The following is an 18,332-nucleotide window of genomic DNA, read 5'->3' on the forward strand; positions in this document are numbered from 1 at the left end:
TCCTTCAGGCTGCAAAAATGATCCTCAGTATCCTTCCTGGCTCGGGAAAGGACATGTGGTTGAGTCCACACAGTAGTGTTGGCTTCTTTGAAGAAGATGTTTCTGTCAGGCATAATGTGGAGGTATACATCCTTCTTTAACAAGCCATCACTAGACCCAACAATTTTGGACATTTTTTTTCCCCTTCCCTAAAAAACTTGCCTTTTTTAGGGAAGGTTGTTGAAGAGGTGGTCGGCTACAGCTCTAAATAAACCAGAAGAATGGATTATCTGGATCTGTTATTTGGACTTGTTTTAGTCAGTTTTCAGATCAGGGCACTGCACCAATACTGATCATAATTCTTTAAGACCATTAATATAGCTAAAGTTGGAGTCATGCATCCATCCGGATTCTGCTTTGATTTTCTCAGAAGGGACACCGTATCATCAGTTAAGATTCTGAATGTTGGAAGGAACACAGTTGGCAGGAACACGAGAGTGCAGGCTGATTCCCTTGGCTAACCAATTGTGGCAAGGCACAAGCCACACCACAGATGAAAGCAGTAATCAATTAACTTATTAGGGTCAAGCAGCGAGCTTGTTAGTACAGTAACAGGCAGCAGCGCGTGGGGAGCAAACCGCTTCGGAGGTGAAACCAGTAACCAATTAACTTATTAAGGTCAGAGCAGGGAGCTTGTTAGTTTGTGGTTTGTGCTTGTTAAGCAAGCAGCACACCATGGAAAAAGGTCACTCGGGAAGAGATAGCTTGTTTAAGCAATCTCTCTCCCAGGATTAAGGAAAAGAATGGGTCAATCATGGGGCAAGGAGGGATTCCTTCATGTAATGGTGACCACTATGGCCAAGAAGGCTTTTGCACAGATTCAATTTGTGCATCAGTTACGCTCATTTCAACATTGAGAGGTTCTTCATACAGCCTCTCGTGACCTCACAGGTGAACTACTACAATATGTTGTATGTGGGGCTGCCTTGAAGACTAGCCAGTAAATATATTATATATATATTATATGTTAAGCAGTAAAAAGATGCTGATGGTGATACCACAGTAATAAGTTGTTTTTATATTTTACAGTCTCTGTTTTGGGATATGACTGACACTGATCCATCATTAGCGAGATACATTTCAAGTAATGAAGAGTGTACAGACGCTTGTGAAAATGATCTGGGGATTGTATTGTGTTTTTGCAGTTTATCTACGGAGGAGGAGGAGGAGGAGGATGTGCTATCAGAGAGCTCACATTGTTTGCCCAGTGAATTAAATAGATACATCTCAAATGAAGACAACCTTACTAAAGGATGTAGTAAGGGAAGGGAGACACTGCCAGACACTGTTGGCCCCCACGTGCTCACTGCCTCCTGCCCGCATGCCTGGGGGCGGGGCGTTCTTCCAGGACCATTTGGCTGTGTGGGACATTTAAACACGCATCCTGGCAGCCAATCCACACGTTGAGGGATGGGCGGCCTCGGGTGGCATGCGGGGGGGGGGGACATTGCTTTGAAGTGCAGGCAAGGAGAGGAGAAAAGAGTCAGGGACAGGGCCTTTCGCTTCCCAGCCTTTCAGGAGGCTGCCCCCCACCCCCACCCCGGCTGGCATAATGACAAAGCTGATGTGGCTTCCCCACATGGCTGCAAAATACTGCAAAGCCAATATTTACTTCCAGATATTAATGAGAAACAACAACGCTGAAACAATTGCTGATGATTCTCAGTTCCTTCGAACGGCAGTTCTTTAAAGGGAGAATCTTTCAATCACCAGGAGACAAGAGGGAGCAAAAAAAACCTTGGCTAGTTTTGATTGAAGGGTTAGACCCTAATTCTAACACACATCCCTCCAAACCAGTTCTCTCAACAGCCGGCCTGGTGATTTACACACACACACATAATACACACACAGAAACACATGCGAAGACTCTAAGGTATTCACAACCCCAAAATTTCAGCAGTTGGAGAGATGCAATAGATGACAAAAAACGAGTATTTTTGCCTCGTGGTCAAGAAATGAGAAATCTGGTCCTGCCACAGGTTGGGCGAAAGGAGGGGTGAGGTCATCCCAAAATGGAAAGAACACAAGGGAGCCCCCCCCCCCTTTCGCCATCTTTTTTTTTAAACTTCCTCCAACTCTGTTCAGGTGCTGCTGGAGGGAAAGAGTGAGAAGGGGGAGAAAGCAGGGAGGGTTTGCATGTGTGTTATGTTGTGAGAAAGCAAGCAAGAATAAGGCAGGAGGGAAGCAGATGGAGGAAGCAAACTTACAAAAAGGGAACCTCTGTTCTCTCTCTCACACATGCACACACCCACACACCTAGACTCTTTCTGGTTGTATTAGGCAGCCATGTGCTCTGGCTGCCAATTATTTTGTTTGCACCAATTGGAATCATTTCTGGTTGTGTAGTTAGGCAACCATGTGCTCTGGCTGCCAATCATGTTTTTGTGTCAATTAGAAGCTCCTCCAGGACTAAGTTGGATATTACCACCTGTAGAATTTTACATGGTTGAAGATCTGCTTTTTCCAGATGTACATTATTTTTGTTTTAGGTTGGTTTTTTTTAACATATAGGCTGCCCAGTATGTTATGTAAATGGGTAGCATCTAAATCTCATAAATAATTTTTATTTTATTCTGAAACATGCTCATATTTTATGTTCACATATTTTAGGATTACTTATTAACCTTCAACACATGATAAGAAGTGTAAAAATGCATACAAATACATCCACATCTTGATTTCACTGCCTATCCAAATTATTGTGCTTAGGCCATTTTGAAGTGAGTTCATATCCTTCAATAGTTGTTTCCAACTTTCTCTCTTCTTCCCAGTAAAGCACTTTTAGCAAGCCCATTGATTATGACATGCCTCTTTGTAACACTTTGGCTTGAATAATTGGACAGATTATAGATGTCCGTCCCGTAGTCATGTGAATTAAGTACTATTCTGGATTGTTCCAATTTATATCATGTTTTAGCTGCTTTATTATGTGTCCCAAATTTATAGCTGAAAATGTTCTTATAAGTGTTACACTGTCACAATTGTTCACTCTATCACTGATATAATTGTATAAAAAGAGAAGATGCAAATAAGATATAATATTCTAGTATTCACATGTATACTAAAATATAGCTACAAATACAGGCATCAATCATATTAAAGTAATATTTTCTGGGCAAATCAGTGTATCTATTTCTGTTTTTGGATTAAAGCTGCAAATGTCTCATGGACTTTTCTAAATGCATTTCAAATGACAAACATTTATTCACTAATTTATTCTTTTATTGCAGTCACACTCCACCACAGACTAATGACTTTTGAAAACGTACATAATATGTGATGGAGAAAACTATTTAAAACATCCACAGCCTGGTTAAAATGACTGATCTGAATAACAGTTATAACCACAAACAGAAACTGCAAGCCTCTGGTTAAAAAAAGTCGCACATTGTGGAGTACCAATAATCACTAAACATTCAGCTCCATTAATAATTGTAGATGGTTGCTACTATATTAGAGAACTAGATAGACATAGCTTGATATAGGCAGCAATATGAATGTTATACTCTGTTCTTTATATAAAAACAGGCTAAAAAGCCTTTTAAAATATGCTTAGAGAAGTACATGCCAATTAATTGTCCAGATAACTGTTATTTAACCAATGCCTATAGAGCATTTATACATTGATAAGAACAGCTAGCTATATACTATTAAAATTTTCATTGTATCTGTATGTCTGTTTGTACCCTCAAATTAGCCCAAGTGGTGCAATATACTGCAACAATTTTTGAATCAAGATACCCCAAATCCATTAATTTAATGTATGCGTAAAAAAATCTGAGATCCATTACTCCTGTGGAATTAAAATTTCCACTATGTTCAGACAGTTTCTCTGTGGTCACATGATTGTGATTTCTGACTTCTGATAAAGGCAAAGCTGGCAGAAAGTCGGAAATTGCTCCTGCTCCCACTGGGTTTTTTTTGTTTTGTTTTGTTTTGTTTTTGCCTAACCATGGTCATTCTTTTTCTCTGTTTAAGAAAATATTGAGTTATTATTGAAGTTTGATTGTAACTACAATTATTTTTCTGTCTATGATACATGCTCTTCTTAAATGAACATGGGACTGTCCAGCATTGGGTAAAAGAAATAGGGTCAGTCCAAAATTTAATGTTCATTTTGGTCATTTCAGACTGTACCACTTTCCTTTCAAAGAATGATCCATTTTGGTCATTTCAGAGAATGGTCCAGTGTTGTCTATCTATCTAGCTCGCTTCTAGGTTTCACAGTCACTTCTATGGTGAAATGAATGATATGCACAAAGTAATTGGGAGTGGGGGTGCCACTGAGAACTTTTGTTCTAGCTAGGCTATCAAAATAAAACAGTCACATGAAAGTGTACCAAAACCAAACACACACACAAAACCACAAATACAGTTCGTCATCATGACTACATTTCCCAAGATGCAATGATGCAACTTTTTCTGGCAGTCCCTTTAGCAACTTCTCTAGTAGTCGGTGATAAGAAGTGGAAGGCATGGGAAAGAGATCCTGGGTCCGAGCTATGAAATGCCAACTGCTGGCGACCAGCCTCTTTATTATGGTAATAAAATGGGAAATTTGGTAGATGTAGGCTGTACCGTGTTGATCGTTGAAATTTTAATGGGGGTAATTTCATTACAAAAGATAACGGTGCTGAACGTTTAGTAGTTTAAGGAGTCTGAACTTAAACTGAAAGTCTCTACCATGCTGAGGGTCTTATCAGGACTGCACAGCATTGTAGTTTTAACCAGAGGCTTGCGGTTTCTCTCTTTGTCGGTTGTATTAGAAATGTAGTCTTGAAAGATAGAAAGATCTTGACTTGGCAGTCTTTGTGCAGAGGCAGACAAAAACGCCCCCCTTCGCTCAGAAAGTTAATATTATTGTGTGTGAGAATCATGAATTTAAAAGGCTTTAGAAATGGGAAGTGATGTAGCACCAGTTTTTAAAACCATTTTGCTCGGTAATATAAATCTTGGGAGATGCAGCTTTGGATGACTTTTAGAATAACCTAAACAGGGAAAGCAAATGGTTGCTTCTGAAATTCCTTCCCAGCCCTTTTTCATCAGTGGTCAAAGGAGGTATCTATTCTATGTAAAGAAGTAACCTGTGGAATTTGTGTGTGTGTGTGTGTGCTCTTTCTTCCTAATCTAGAGGTATGCATGTGAGTAGTGCATGTGTCTTTGGCCCTCCACTTGTGTTACAGCTGTTGTTTGTATGTTCCCTCTTGATCATGTGACCAGGAGGAATGGAGTAATTGACAACATTCTAAGCACTTCTACTCCTTCTAGTCCTGGTTGGATCAAGCTGATGAGTTCAAGCTTAAGCAGCAGCCCTGGTCTGTAGGCATGTAATGCATTTGACAGATTTCATTTCATCCCCAGCTTGGAGCCCGCTATACCTATGGACATAATTTCCAACCCCCTGCTCAGCTCGCCGATGCATTTCCTTTTAAGGAAATTAATGTTTGTTTTGAAAAAGCAACATAGGATGCTAGCATGCTGTGCATGAAGCCCGCAAGCATTCTTAGAAAATGAGAATAAAAGGTGGAGAAAGCCTAGTGGTTTGTTTCCAAGGCCATCTACATGCCAGCACTGAAATACTTAGTCTGGGGACTGACTTTTTGTCCTGAAAATTTGCCCCTTGAAATTATTAGTCTAGTAACTTCTTTCTCTAAAGACTTTATCTCCTTGTGATAATCTTGCTTTTCTAGATATTCCATCCCATACTGTGAAATGCAAAAAAAAGTTGGAAACTTCTGGATTCAGTTCTGGAAACAGACTGGGAAGTTCTTTACAGCCCCATTAAAAATATCCCCCAAGGCAAATTTCTCCCAGTCCACAATCCTGAATGCCCCATGAAATAAAAGTAAGCACATGCTGTTTATTCCCTTCTCGTCAGAATATTTCAGAAGCCGAAGCAGCAGTCCTGCAAGCTAAACTGAATTATAACTTTTATTGGAATCAAAAAGTAGTAGCAGAATCTAAGCACCTGGACCAAATCACACTTATTAGTTCAGTTCAAATACCAATGTGTTACAGGTAGCCTGTGTTAACAATCATTTATTCAGTGACCCTTCAAACTTGTGATGATGCTGAACAAGTGATATGACTGGTCCTCAGAGTTTGGCTGTTGCAGTGTCCCTATGTCACATGTTCATGATCCAAGTACTTGGCCCCCAGCTTGTAGTTATAACACTGCATCATCCTACAACCGTGAGTGCCATTTACATTTTTTCCCCCCCACTGGTTTCTGACAAGGTCAATGGGGAAGCCATAGGAGGTCACAAATGGTGATCAAGTGAGGTCCTGTTTTGTTTTGGTTTTTTTTTAATTGAAAATTTTATAAAGTTTTACAATATAAATCCTCCCCTTCCCCAACCCACCCTTCCACTCCCCCCTCCCTCCCCCTCACTTCCCAGTGCCAATCACAGGATTAACAATAAAATAATCATACTCTAACTAACATTAATCAACTATTAAAATAACATATCTATAACCTCCTTTAACTCTCTTTTAAACAAATATACAGTTATTAAAAACAATAATAATAACATCACTCTAATAATTAAAAATAGTACTAAATAAACTATTCTAACCTTTATACAACAATAATACTCTAAAATTCACTCAAAAACCAAATGATATTTTTTGGTCCCATATTTACGCTCAATATAATCTATCCATCTTCTCCAAACCAAAATACATCTTTCTTGTGAATAATCCTTCACATAAGCGGAAATCTTGGCCATTTCTGCTAAGTTCGAGACTTTAAGTGACCATTCTTCTATAGTGGGTAAATGTTCCGTTTTCCAATATTGAGCTACTAGTAGTCTTGCAGCAGTTATAAAGTTCAACATCAATTCCATTTCTTTTGCATTCAAGTCTTCCATAATACCCAACAAAAATATCTGCGGCTTAAACTTTATCTTTTTCTTAAAAATATTTTGAATATTCCACCATATCTTAATCCAAAATGAAGTGAGGTCCTGTTTAACAACCTGCCATGATTTGCTTAACCACTGCAATCAAGAATGCCAGAATGCTAAGTGTGAGGCTGTGCTTTATGACCATGTTGGTTAGCAATGGCAGATCTGAACCCAATTGCCATTGTTAACTGAAGACTACCTGTAGTTTATTGAGCTGGGGCAAAGGACCCGTCTTACCTTTCCGAATTGTGTGTTGATTTTTCCCCATCTTGTTCTACTGCTTTGTTAGGGACAGGGATAAACTTTGCTTATCCTTATTATCCTTCAAATGGAAAGTGGGAGTAGGGAAATACTTGTGAATCCACAGCGAAGATCTCTTTTTTTGTTGAGTTCCATTGTAAGAAAGAGGCAAGTAGCCAAACTCATATTCTGAATTAGCTATAAGTAAGGAGGCTGTATGTTGCTTAATAATTAATGAGCCAATGCCAAAGTGGCACTCTTTATATTTACTGTTTTGTTGACTGGCATCAATCTAGGGCAGGGGTAAGCAACCTTGGCTCTTTTATTACTCGTGGACTTCAACTCCCAGAATTCCTGAGCCAGAATGGCTCAGTATGGAAACTTCTCCATTTCTTCTCAGAATGGCTGGCTCAGGAATTCTGGGAGTTGAAGTCCACGAGTCATAAAAGAGCCAAGGTTGCCTACCCCGGATCTAGGGGAAGATTTGCTAAAATTCTCTAGGATTCTGAGTACTGTACAGATCAGTACTACAAACATGAAAATGACCACTAGATGGCAGCAAAGAACTTTCTGCATCTCTTTGCTGCTCTATAGTGGTTATCTGGAGTTCTGTACCTTTGATATACTGACCCCAACTTAATCTAACTTCCTTCTTCCTGCCAGACTATATAACTAATAAAATCCAACCAGTTCTATCCATGTTTTTAACGACTTAATTAAATATGTTATGGTAAAGTGTTTGCATGGCTGAATATTGACTTGAGCTTGGGTTGTTCTAGCCCTTATCCAATTTTGTAAACATGCTTCTTTTCTCTTCTTAGCTGCTTGGGGTATCAGTTGGCATACTGGCCAGTATCACGCTCAGTGGGAAACACTTCACTGTCATAAATTCTGCCTCTTCGGGGACAAACTCCTATTACAGAAATTTCCACACTATTGGTAAGTGTTGGGAAATTCAAGATTCAGTCTCTCATACTGGAGTGCAAAATTAAAAATGATTTGTTTCGCTGATGAGATAAGAATTTGTTCTATTTGGTATTTGTTTATTTTAAAGATTGATCATGATATAAATTTCTATGTTTTACGTTCCTTATATGGAATATATATATAATTTCAACTTTTTATTAAGTTTTGGTTTCAGTTGGTTTAATCATATATTGATCAGCTAATAAATTTCTTGATTAATGAACAAATGATATCCCTGGGGATAAATTTAACTGACTGACGTCCTCTGGGCTCACTATACTCTCTCAATCCAAACTTGAGGTTGTTGTAGGGCAGGGGTCTTCAAACTTTGCCCTTTTATGACTTATGGACTTCAACTCCCAGAATTCCCCAGCCAGAGTGCCTGGCTGAGGAATTCTGGGAGTTGAAGTCCACAAGTCATAAAAGGGCCAAGTTTGAAGACCCTTGTTGTAGGGGATAAAATTAAGGTGACCTTTTCAAATACTGCCTCAAGAGGAAAAGCAGGGTATGAATGCAGTAAATACATGTGGTGATGAGAATTCTTAAAATAAATGACAGTTCTAAGGAGAGATAATTTTCCAAGTGGAATACTTGTATGTAACTGAATTTCAAAATGGAAGTTAGATGATTAAAAGGTTAACTGCAAATTGTAATGATTTAGCCAGAACATAGAACAACTCAAAGAAGTAGTGCAAGATTGGAAGACGTAGAGAAACCTGGCCCATAGAATCGCCAAGAGTCAGAAACGACTGAATGGATAACATCACCATCATTGGTCTATAGAATCATACTGAGTCAGGAGGGCCCTTTTCCCCATCCAGTCCAGCCTCCTAATTATAGTAATAAGGGCACTAAGCATCAGAAAATAAAACAAAATGGAATGTAGACCTGGGAACTCAATAGGCCACCTGCAGAGGGAGAATTCTACTTTCCAAAATGAAGATCAAGAGTTCCATGTATCTTGATGAATGTTTGGTGTTCAGGGTTCTCCCCTGTTAAAGAATAAATAGCATAATACCAATTTTCCACCACCAGAAAATTAATCTAAAACATTTTCATCGGTAGCCTTGTTGCCCCCTCACATACTGGAACTTTATTATGAGAGCCACTGAGTGTCCCAGCTTGGAAAGAAAAGCAAGATATAGCCATATATTCCTTTAATTACTAGTAGAATTCAACTCAGTAGAACTTACCTTGGGAATTAATGTGTGAAAAAAGATACAAAGGTTGCTAGCTGCAAATTAGCTTTGGTCAGTACAAAGGTATTTAAACAAATATGAATATCTGGCTGAACTTGGTTGATCTCAAAAACACAGTTAGGTCAGATTTGCTTATCCCTAGAATGGGAGACACTGGTATCAGGAAGTTCTAGGTCTATAGATTAAGCTGGAAAGCAAAAGAAAAAGACAATGGCAAATCTGTCATATTTCTTCACACTTGAAATAGGAACCAGCAATTCCCAGATCAGAGATATACCAGTAACTGCTACAAAGACATAATGTAATCACTCAGTGTCAAGGCTACTAAATGCCACTTACAAATCCATTAACTCAGAAAGAAAGAAGAATAAAAGAATAATCATCCCCAAGATTATGAAAGTCACTTACACCCTCTCACTAGCGACAGCCAATCACCTGTTGGATATGGCTTCATAAAGATCCTAATCTAGCCAATCCATATCTAGGAGTCTTTTATCAAGTCCAGTAAGGAGACAAGCTAAGCCAGTGGTGGCGAACCTATGGCACGCGTGCCAGAGGCGGCACTCAGAGCCCTCTCTGTTGGCACACGCGCCACCGCCACCAGCAGCAGTTGCCTCAGACCACCACTGCCACCCGGAGCAGGAGCCCCGCCCAGCACAAAGGAGGTGAAGCGGCCGACTAGCAAGCTCAAGTAGAGGTGGTAGAGCAGAGGTCACCAACCATTGTTGATTGGTAGACTGGAAGAAAAGGTAGGGGAAGCATTTTACATGCATGCATGCGTGCATGGGGCCGCGAACACACACGTGCTGCAAATGGGGTGGGGCTAGTGCCTGCGTGATACTCACTAGCCCTGCCCCATTCTTGCATGGTGCAGCGCCTTGTATCTGCACCCCACGGCACAGCCATTTTTGCACCTTGCAGCACGGTGGCCCATTTTTGCACCCCCCGGTTTTTGCATGCCAGAGGCGGCACTCAGAGGCGCCTCTCTGTCCCCCCATGAGGACACCACAATGCTGATGCGGCCCTGGCACTTTGCAATAAATAAGTGGTTTTTGGGTTACGGTTTGGGCACTCGGTCTCTAAAAGGTTCGCCATCACTGAGCTAAGCCATTAAATGTCAAGAGATCGGTGATCTGTTACTAAGTCCCAGTCAGAGGATTCTAACAATATTCTTGCCAAGAAAAACATGGACATGTCCATATAATTTTACTTTACTTACTCTGATGCTGCAGGATAGTTATCAGAAGGGACCTTAATATTCAGAGTTTTGTATATCTTTTTCTGTATTACCTTCATTCCAGTTTCCTACGTCGGGATGTGTCTGAGCATCATTCTGGCTATGGCTGCTCTGATGAGCATTGCTGCCACAATCAAAGAACTGGAAGGTGCTATGGCAGCTGTAAGTAGGCTCTGTTGTTGAATAATATAAATATCAGTTAGATTTTTCTACAAACTTGTTTTGAAATATACCTGTATTTAAAGTGGGAATGACTTTCAAGGAAGATCCCAAGTGACTCCATCTTGGGATACTGTTTGGAAATTATTATAGATATCATGATATGTTGGAAAGTGCCTGTGTTTGATATCTTGTACAATCTATATTGCATAGAAAATAATACACATGAAAATATATGTTAAAATCAATGTCATGTAACCGAAAGACATAATGGAATTAAAGTGGGAAGGGTTTTTTCTCTCAGTGTTCCAAATGTAAATTACCTAAATCAAAATCTTATCCAACATCATATGTTATTAGAAATTTACATACTGGGTATTAAAAAAATGGCTTCCTTGCTATTAGCTTATGCTTTGCTTACAATAATGCTTTCCAGTATGTGATAAACTTGAGATGATAAATTATATTTCTGAGACTTGGCTGAATGTAAAGATGGTTCTTCAGGTTAAATGAATAGTCTCCAATTCTGTTTTAGAATTGTTTTAAAAATTTGCCTGAATTTTCTGAAGCAAGTTCTTCAGTTTCTCTAATCTGGTCCACATACATATTATTATTATTATTTTTCATTATACTCTAAACTAACCATGCCCTTTATAAGTATAGCATTATCACAAGCAATGTGTCTGATAGATGTGTTATCAGTGACGTTAGATAACACGGGAAATGCTTGTTATACTTTCTCACACAATGCTAACCTGATACCAGCTTTACTTTCAAGATCAGTTAGGCCATGGTACTGGCACATGGATGCCCTTTTTGGAAAGCACATAAATTTGAATCTCTGCCCTATCATTTCAATGCTGTATGAATAATTCACACAAGCTTGTGCAACAGGCCCGAGAAGGTTTAGTACACCCCAAGAATTTTCAGTATCTTTGTCCTCCCAAACATCTCATTCTCTGTTGTTACTTGGCATATTGTCTAGACTTGCCATGACATTGATATATGGCTCTGGGCCACACCAAATCACAGGGTGAACTAATCTTTTTGAGTAGATGATCATATTGAGGGAGGAATTTTTTCCCCATATACTGCATTGGATTTGCTCATATATAGAGAGGTATGTAATGAAGAAGGAATCCATGCTGCTGTTGATTATTTATTTTTGTTTTATTTTGAGAGTTGTGTGTGTGGGAGAGGGAGGGAGGGAGGGAGGGAGAGAGAGAGAGAGAGAGAGAGAGAGAGAGAGAGAGAGAGAGAATTAATTACTAGTCCAGTGATGGCGAACCTTTTAGAGTCCGAGTGCCCAAACTGTAACCCCAAACCCACTTATGTATCGTCAGGTGCTGGGTGGGCATGGCCTATTGGATGGGCGTGGCCCATTGGGTGGGCGTGGCTCCGGTGGTCACGGCAGACTGGGTGGGAATAAAAAGTTTGATCAATCAATTCCAACTTTGCGAGATCTTTTTTTTCCACGCGAGAAGTTGAAATTGATTGATTGAACCTTTTTTTTTTTTGCACACAGCGGCGGAGGCCTAAAGCAAAAAGGTTTTATAAAACCCAGCTGAAGGCCTAGGACTGGGGTAATGGCGCGCGTGCCCATAGAGAGGGCTCTGCGTGCCACCTGTGACACGCGTGCCATAGGTTCGCCACCACGGTACTAGTCCAAGTCACATCCAGCTTGGCACATTTTGTTCAGGATGCCATAAGCACAATGAAAGCCCAAATGTAATCCCAAGCATGATTACTTTATTCTGTACGAGTTAGGATCTCTGATTTTGCAAGCTGATATATGCTTGCCTGCATTGCACCAAGCAGGAGGTACTGACACATTCATGCTCGGGTTGTTAGGAGTTAACCATTTCCTAAATCTAGAGGAAACACATTGGCAAACTTCCTCTCGCAATTCATATTGGAATCCTGAGGGTTTAACAGCAAAGCTGGCTGAGGAATTCTGGGAGTTGAAGTCCACAAGTCTTAAAGTTGCCAAGGTTGAGGACCCCTGATTTAGTCAAACACCTCCAGCTCCTCCTTACAGCTTCATTCTAAAATGTATCTATTGTGAATATGTTTAGCATACGCAAACAAGATACTCCCTTGCTTTGTTACGCAAGTCAAAGAATCAGAATTCACTATTATGATCTTGGATTTATGGGTGGCCTCTGGCCAGTAACTAGCTAATTAGCACTGCTTAAGACTATTAGTACTATTAAACTATTCTGCACAAGCCTAGTTCCTAGCCTGCTGGGAACTTATCAGGAGGCTACCAGACGGGGGAAGATTGTCTTGGATTTGAAAGGACATTATTATTATTATTATTATTATTTTAATTTGTATACCGCCCTTCTCCCATAGGACTCAGGGCNCTTGAGGGCGCGGCGGAAAGTAAGGAGATCCGGAATCATCCGGATCTCGGGGGGTAGTTCATTCCAGAGGGTGGGGGCACCCACAGAGAAGGCCCTCCCCCTGGGGGTCGCCAGCCTACATTGCTTGGCCGACGGCACCCTGAGGAGGCCCGCTCTGTGGGAGCGTACCGGTCTATGGGAGGGAATCTGTGGCAGAATAACAGCTGTTCTGTGAAAGCTGTCAGTTCTAATCATTTGGGAAGTGATTGAATTACATGGATTTGCAATGTGTTCAATTTGCCCTTTAAATAATAATAATTTCTAATTTTTTTAAAAAAAAATAGAAGATTTCTCCCATGTTTTGCTTCTAATGCCTCTTTTGGATTGTAACTCCTGTGCCCTCTCTGTTACAGTCTGCCTACTCTTAAGAACTGTAGAGCCTGATTTTTCCATTTCAGGGGAAACTGATTGAATTTCTATCACACATTCAAGTGACAGCTAAACAATAATTATTAGGAAATGCTTTAATGTGGATTCCTGCATTGAGCAGATGGTTTGGCTTGATGACCAAAATGGCCTTTTCCAATTTTATGATTCTTTACTTTATAACAATATTAAATCCTTCCGCAGCAACAGCAACAAATTCTGTTTGGGTTGAAGCATTCTTATTGTGCATTGGTATTTATTTTTCTGCAAGCCATCTTAGATATTGGACTCTATATTATAGTTGTTGTGTATCTGTTTTTGAAAAATGGCCACCTACGTAATTCAGAAAGAAACATTAAAGCTCATGTAATAAAGACTGAGTTGCAAATAAATGTACATGTTAGCCTCACAAAGTAGGAAATGACAACTTGTCTTAGTGTCACTTTTTATACGGCAGCTCTACACAGGAATCTGTGGGCTAATTTATTTCAAGAAAGTGAATTTTGTATGTGGAACAATGTTACATATATTCCAGTTATTATGAAAAAGTAAACAACAACATACTATCCTAATGAGCTGCAGTTATGGGTAGAATCAAACTTGGGACTTATTTTTCCTGTCAAGGGATTAATTAGTGGATTTTGTAACCAGCGTGAGGACTGGTAATTATGACTAGTAAAAGCTTCTTGCAAAAGAAAAGGTAAACATCTTGGTTTAACTGAAAGTGTTTGCTTTATGTTGCAAAGAAAAAATAATCACCTGAAAAATATGCACATACTGAATTTCATACTTTATATGATTCAGGTGAAATTAATGTGCATATACTTGGAACTGATAGCTATCCTAGCAACAGCAACAGTTTTATGTCAATATATGAGAAGGCCCAGAGTAGTGATCAGCATAAACCATAGTATTTAGTTTGGAAACTCATTTCCGAGTTTCGAAAACGACTCAATTTGGCTCAGTCAAATTGAAAGCGAGTGCGAGAAAAGTGAGTGAGTGGCTATATAAAGGTGTTTAATAAATAAATGGAAGTGATAAAACGCTTTTGTGCAATGACACAGAACATCCTTCCAAACAAAATACTGGCAGAGTTGGGAAGTGGGAGGACACAGCTCATGAACTCTAATGAGTTAGACATGCATCAGGGTGGTTTAAGGGTTGCGTTGTGTACATTTAAGATTAACAAAGCACCTCCAGTGCTGATGGATTGATGTATTTACTTGCTAACTTTATGTCAATGTACTTCCAAAAGGCTCAGGGCAATCCACAATAAAAATCAAAACAAACCACAACAATTGAAATAAGTCAACATAATTAATCAACCAATAGAATAGAATAGAATAGAATAGAATAGAATAGAATAGAATAGAATAGAATAGAATAGAATAGAATAGAAGGGACCTTGGAGGTCTTCTAGTCCAGCCCCCTGCTCAAGCAGGAGAACCTCTCCTATACCATCTCAGACAAGTGACTGTCTAGTCCAGGGGTAGGCAACCTTGGCTCTTTTATGACTCGTGGACTTCAACTCTCAGAATTCCTGAGCCAGCATGTCTGGCTCAGGAATTCTGGGAGTTGAAGTCCACGAGTCATAAAAGAGCCAAGGTTGCCTACCCCTGGTCTAGTCTCTTCTTAAAAACCTCCTGGGATGAAGCACCCACGATTTCTGAAGGCAAGCTGTTCCACTGGTTAATTGTCCTCACTGATAGGAACTTTCTCCTTAATTCCAGGTTGCTTCTCTCTTTGGTCAGTTTCCAGCCATTGTTTCTTGTCCTGCCCTCTGGTGCTTTGGAGAATAGTTTGACCCCCTCTTCAGCAGGATCAGAGGTTTGGTCCTCCGAGCTTTCAGGCTCATGATGGAGCCCACCCTCAGGGAATTTCTCTCTCACCACATTCTGGTGAGGGAGGAGTTCCCTGAAGATGGGCTCCAGCATGAGTCTGGAAGTTCGGAGGACCAAATCTCTGGTCCTGGTGACTGGCCCAGATTGGATCCTCAATAACTAATCAAACCCCATAGAGTTACACATCAGTAATAAAATTAATGTAAATGGGCATCCGATGACCAGAAATCAACACCTCTATGATGCATTCCTATTTTCAAAGCCTTCCTGAAGTTCAGGAGAAAATGTGTTTTCTGGATTTTTGGTGGGGGGGTTGTCCAAAGGTTATCAGGGGGAAAAAAGACTCATTTCTCACACAGCCCCAAATCTCTTAAAGGGGGGTACCTGCAATATATCCACCCAGGATGAATATACCAGACAGGTAGATTAGCTCAAGGCTGTAATAAGTATTCATTCAAAAACCCCCTCCAAGTCAGATTTCCAAATCGCCATCTGATTTTATAGCTTAAATAAGAGACAGTAGGAACATGCAAAGATGAAGTCAGGAAAGCAAAGGCTCAGAATGAACGAAGACTTGCAACAGAAATGAAGGACAATAAAAAAAGTTTCTTTCAACATATTAATAACAAGAAAAAGGTCAAGGAAACTAGGTCCACTAAAGAGAAAAAATGGCAAGGAAGTAACAGGCAGTAGGGAGAAAGCAGAGCTGCTTAACTCATTCTTTGCATCAGTCTTCACACAAAAAGAAATTATAGCCCAACATACCAAAAAAAACTACTGCAAAAGACAAACTAGAAACAAAAATTAAAATAAGCAAGAAAAAGGTAAAAGAACACCTATCTAATCTTGATGAATATAAATCACCGGGACCTGACAGATTACATCCCAGAGTTCTGAAGGAGCTGGCAGATGTTATCTCAGAACCATTGCACCATACCTTTCAAAAATCCTGGAGCACCTGGGAAGTACCTGAGGATTGGAAAAGGGCTGATGTGGTTCCCATCTTCAAGAAAGGGGGAAAAAACAGACCCAGAAAACTACAAACCAATCAGTCTAACATCAATACCTGGGAAGATCCTAGAAAAGATAATCAAAAAAACAGATCTGTGAACAACTAGAAGCAAACAAAGTTATAACCTACTGGCACGGGTTTGTCAAAGCACGGGTTTGTCAAAGCACGGGTTTGTCAAAAACAGATCATGCCAAACCAATCGTATTTCATTCTTTGATAAAGTGACTAAATTAGTAGACCAGCAAAACGCTGTGGACATAGTATACTTAGACTTAAGTAAGGCATTTGACAAAGGAGACCACAACCTGCTGCTTAGTAAGCTAGAAAAAGGTGGGACAGACAACACCACCATCAGATGGATCTGTAGCTAGTTGACAAACCATACTCAGCGAGTAATCCTCAATGGTACTGCATCCACATGGAGAGAAGTAAGGAGTGGGGTATCACAAGGCTCCATCTTAGGCCCAGTACTCTTCAATATTCTTCATTAATGATTTAGATGAGGGAATAGAACGGGAACTCATCAGATTTGCAGATGACTCTAAACTGGCAGAAATAGCCAACACCCCAGAAGACAAGCTCAGGATCCAAAAAGATCTTGACAAACTTGAACAATGGGGCCTATTCAACAAAATGAGTTTTAATGTGGAGAAAAGCAAAGTTTTACATTCAGGCAGGAAAAATCAAAGGTATAAGTACAGATTAGGTGAGACCTGGCTCAGAAACAGCAACTGTGAGAGGGACTTGACTATGGCTCATAGTCACTTGACTCTGAGCCAGCAGTGTGCAGCAGCAGCCAAAAAAGCTAATACAATCCTGGGTTGTATAAACAGAGGCATAAAATCAAGATCACACAAAGTATTGGTACCACTTTATAAAAGCCTAGTAAAACCACACCGGGAATATTGCAACCAATTTTGGTCACTGTGGAAAACGAAAATATTGGCTATTGTTCTTTTATGCAAGGTTTAGGCCCAGGTGAACTAAATCAAGCCTCATGGAAAAAGTATTGAACTAAAGTCTGTGCAATGCTTAATTTGCAGTTTGCAATTGTACTTTAATATGGTTTTGCTAAACTTCCTTGTTTCAAATATATTTAGAACATAAGGACTGGAACAGTAAGAAATAGGGAACTGAAAGTAGGTGATAGATGTGGGTTCCAATGTACACGAGTGTTTAGTAAGTTATGTTCAGCAGAGGGTCAGCAGGAAGTCAGAAAAGGTCAGCAGAGGGTCAGCAGGAAGTCAGCAAAGGGTCAGTAGAAAGTATAAGATTGCTGACCATCTGTCTACAGCAGGGATAGGCAACTTCGACTCTGAAGTCCATGAGTCATAAAAGAGCCGAGGTTGCCTACCCCTGGTCTACAGTCTTAGCATGGGAAAGGGTATAAAAAGTTGGGACTGGACCTGATTGATTTGCCATTGGCTTAAAGCTGTCCTTATTGGAACTGCTATGTCATTGGACCTCGTTGCAATGAGTTTTTAATGTAAGTGATGTTACGTTATCATGTTTGCTATGTTCCAAATTATTAGCAAAATAAACCTCTGAATCTTAAAGTAAGAATTATTGTTCTGTGTTGCGGTCTCTTGTCTTTTTCATTGGGTTTTTCCACGACTTCACCATACTACCAAAAAAGATGTTGTGACCTTAGAAAAAGGCATGGAGACTAAAACATATGAAGAATGGCTGCAGGACTTGGGTTTGGCTAGTCTAAAGAAAAGAAGAAACAGGGGCGACATGATAGCAGTATTCCAGTATTTGAGGGGCTGCCACAAAGAAGAGGGTGTCAAACTATTCTCCAAAGGGCCAGAGGGCGAGACAAGAAACATTTGTTGGAAACTGACCAAAAAGAGAAGCAACCTGGAATTAAGAAGAAAGTTCCTATCAGTGAGGACAATTAACCAGTGGAACAGCTTGCTTTCAGAAATCGTGGGCACTCTATCACTTTTAAGAAGAAACTAGA

At 40.0% G+C, this 18,332-nt stretch overlaps 1 protein-coding gene across 1 annotated transcript in view; it reads left to right on the forward strand.

The window, feature by feature from the left end:
- The first annotated feature begins 4,514 nt into the window (after positions 1-4,514).
- Positions 4,515-18,332, forward strand: part of TSPAN32 (tetraspanin 32) — a 33,070-nt gene continuing 19,252 nt past the window's right edge. Inside the window, exons 1-3 of the mRNA XM_029285513.1 lie at positions 4,515-4,580; positions 8,006-8,123; positions 10,651-10,748. Of these exons, the coding sequence (XP_029141346.1) occupies positions 4,515-4,580; positions 8,006-8,123; positions 10,651-10,748 (282 nt within the window). The remainder of the gene's footprint in view (positions 4,581-8,005; positions 8,124-10,650; positions 10,749-18,332) is intronic.

The sequence above is a fragment of the Protobothrops mucrosquamatus genome, unplaced genomic scaffold (assembly GCF_001527695.2).
Source record: "Protobothrops mucrosquamatus isolate PMUCROS unplaced genomic scaffold, P.Mucros_1.0 scaffold1799, whole genome shotgun sequence".
NCBI classification, from domain to species: domain Eukaryota; kingdom Metazoa; phylum Chordata; class Lepidosauria; order Squamata; family Viperidae; genus Protobothrops; species Protobothrops mucrosquamatus.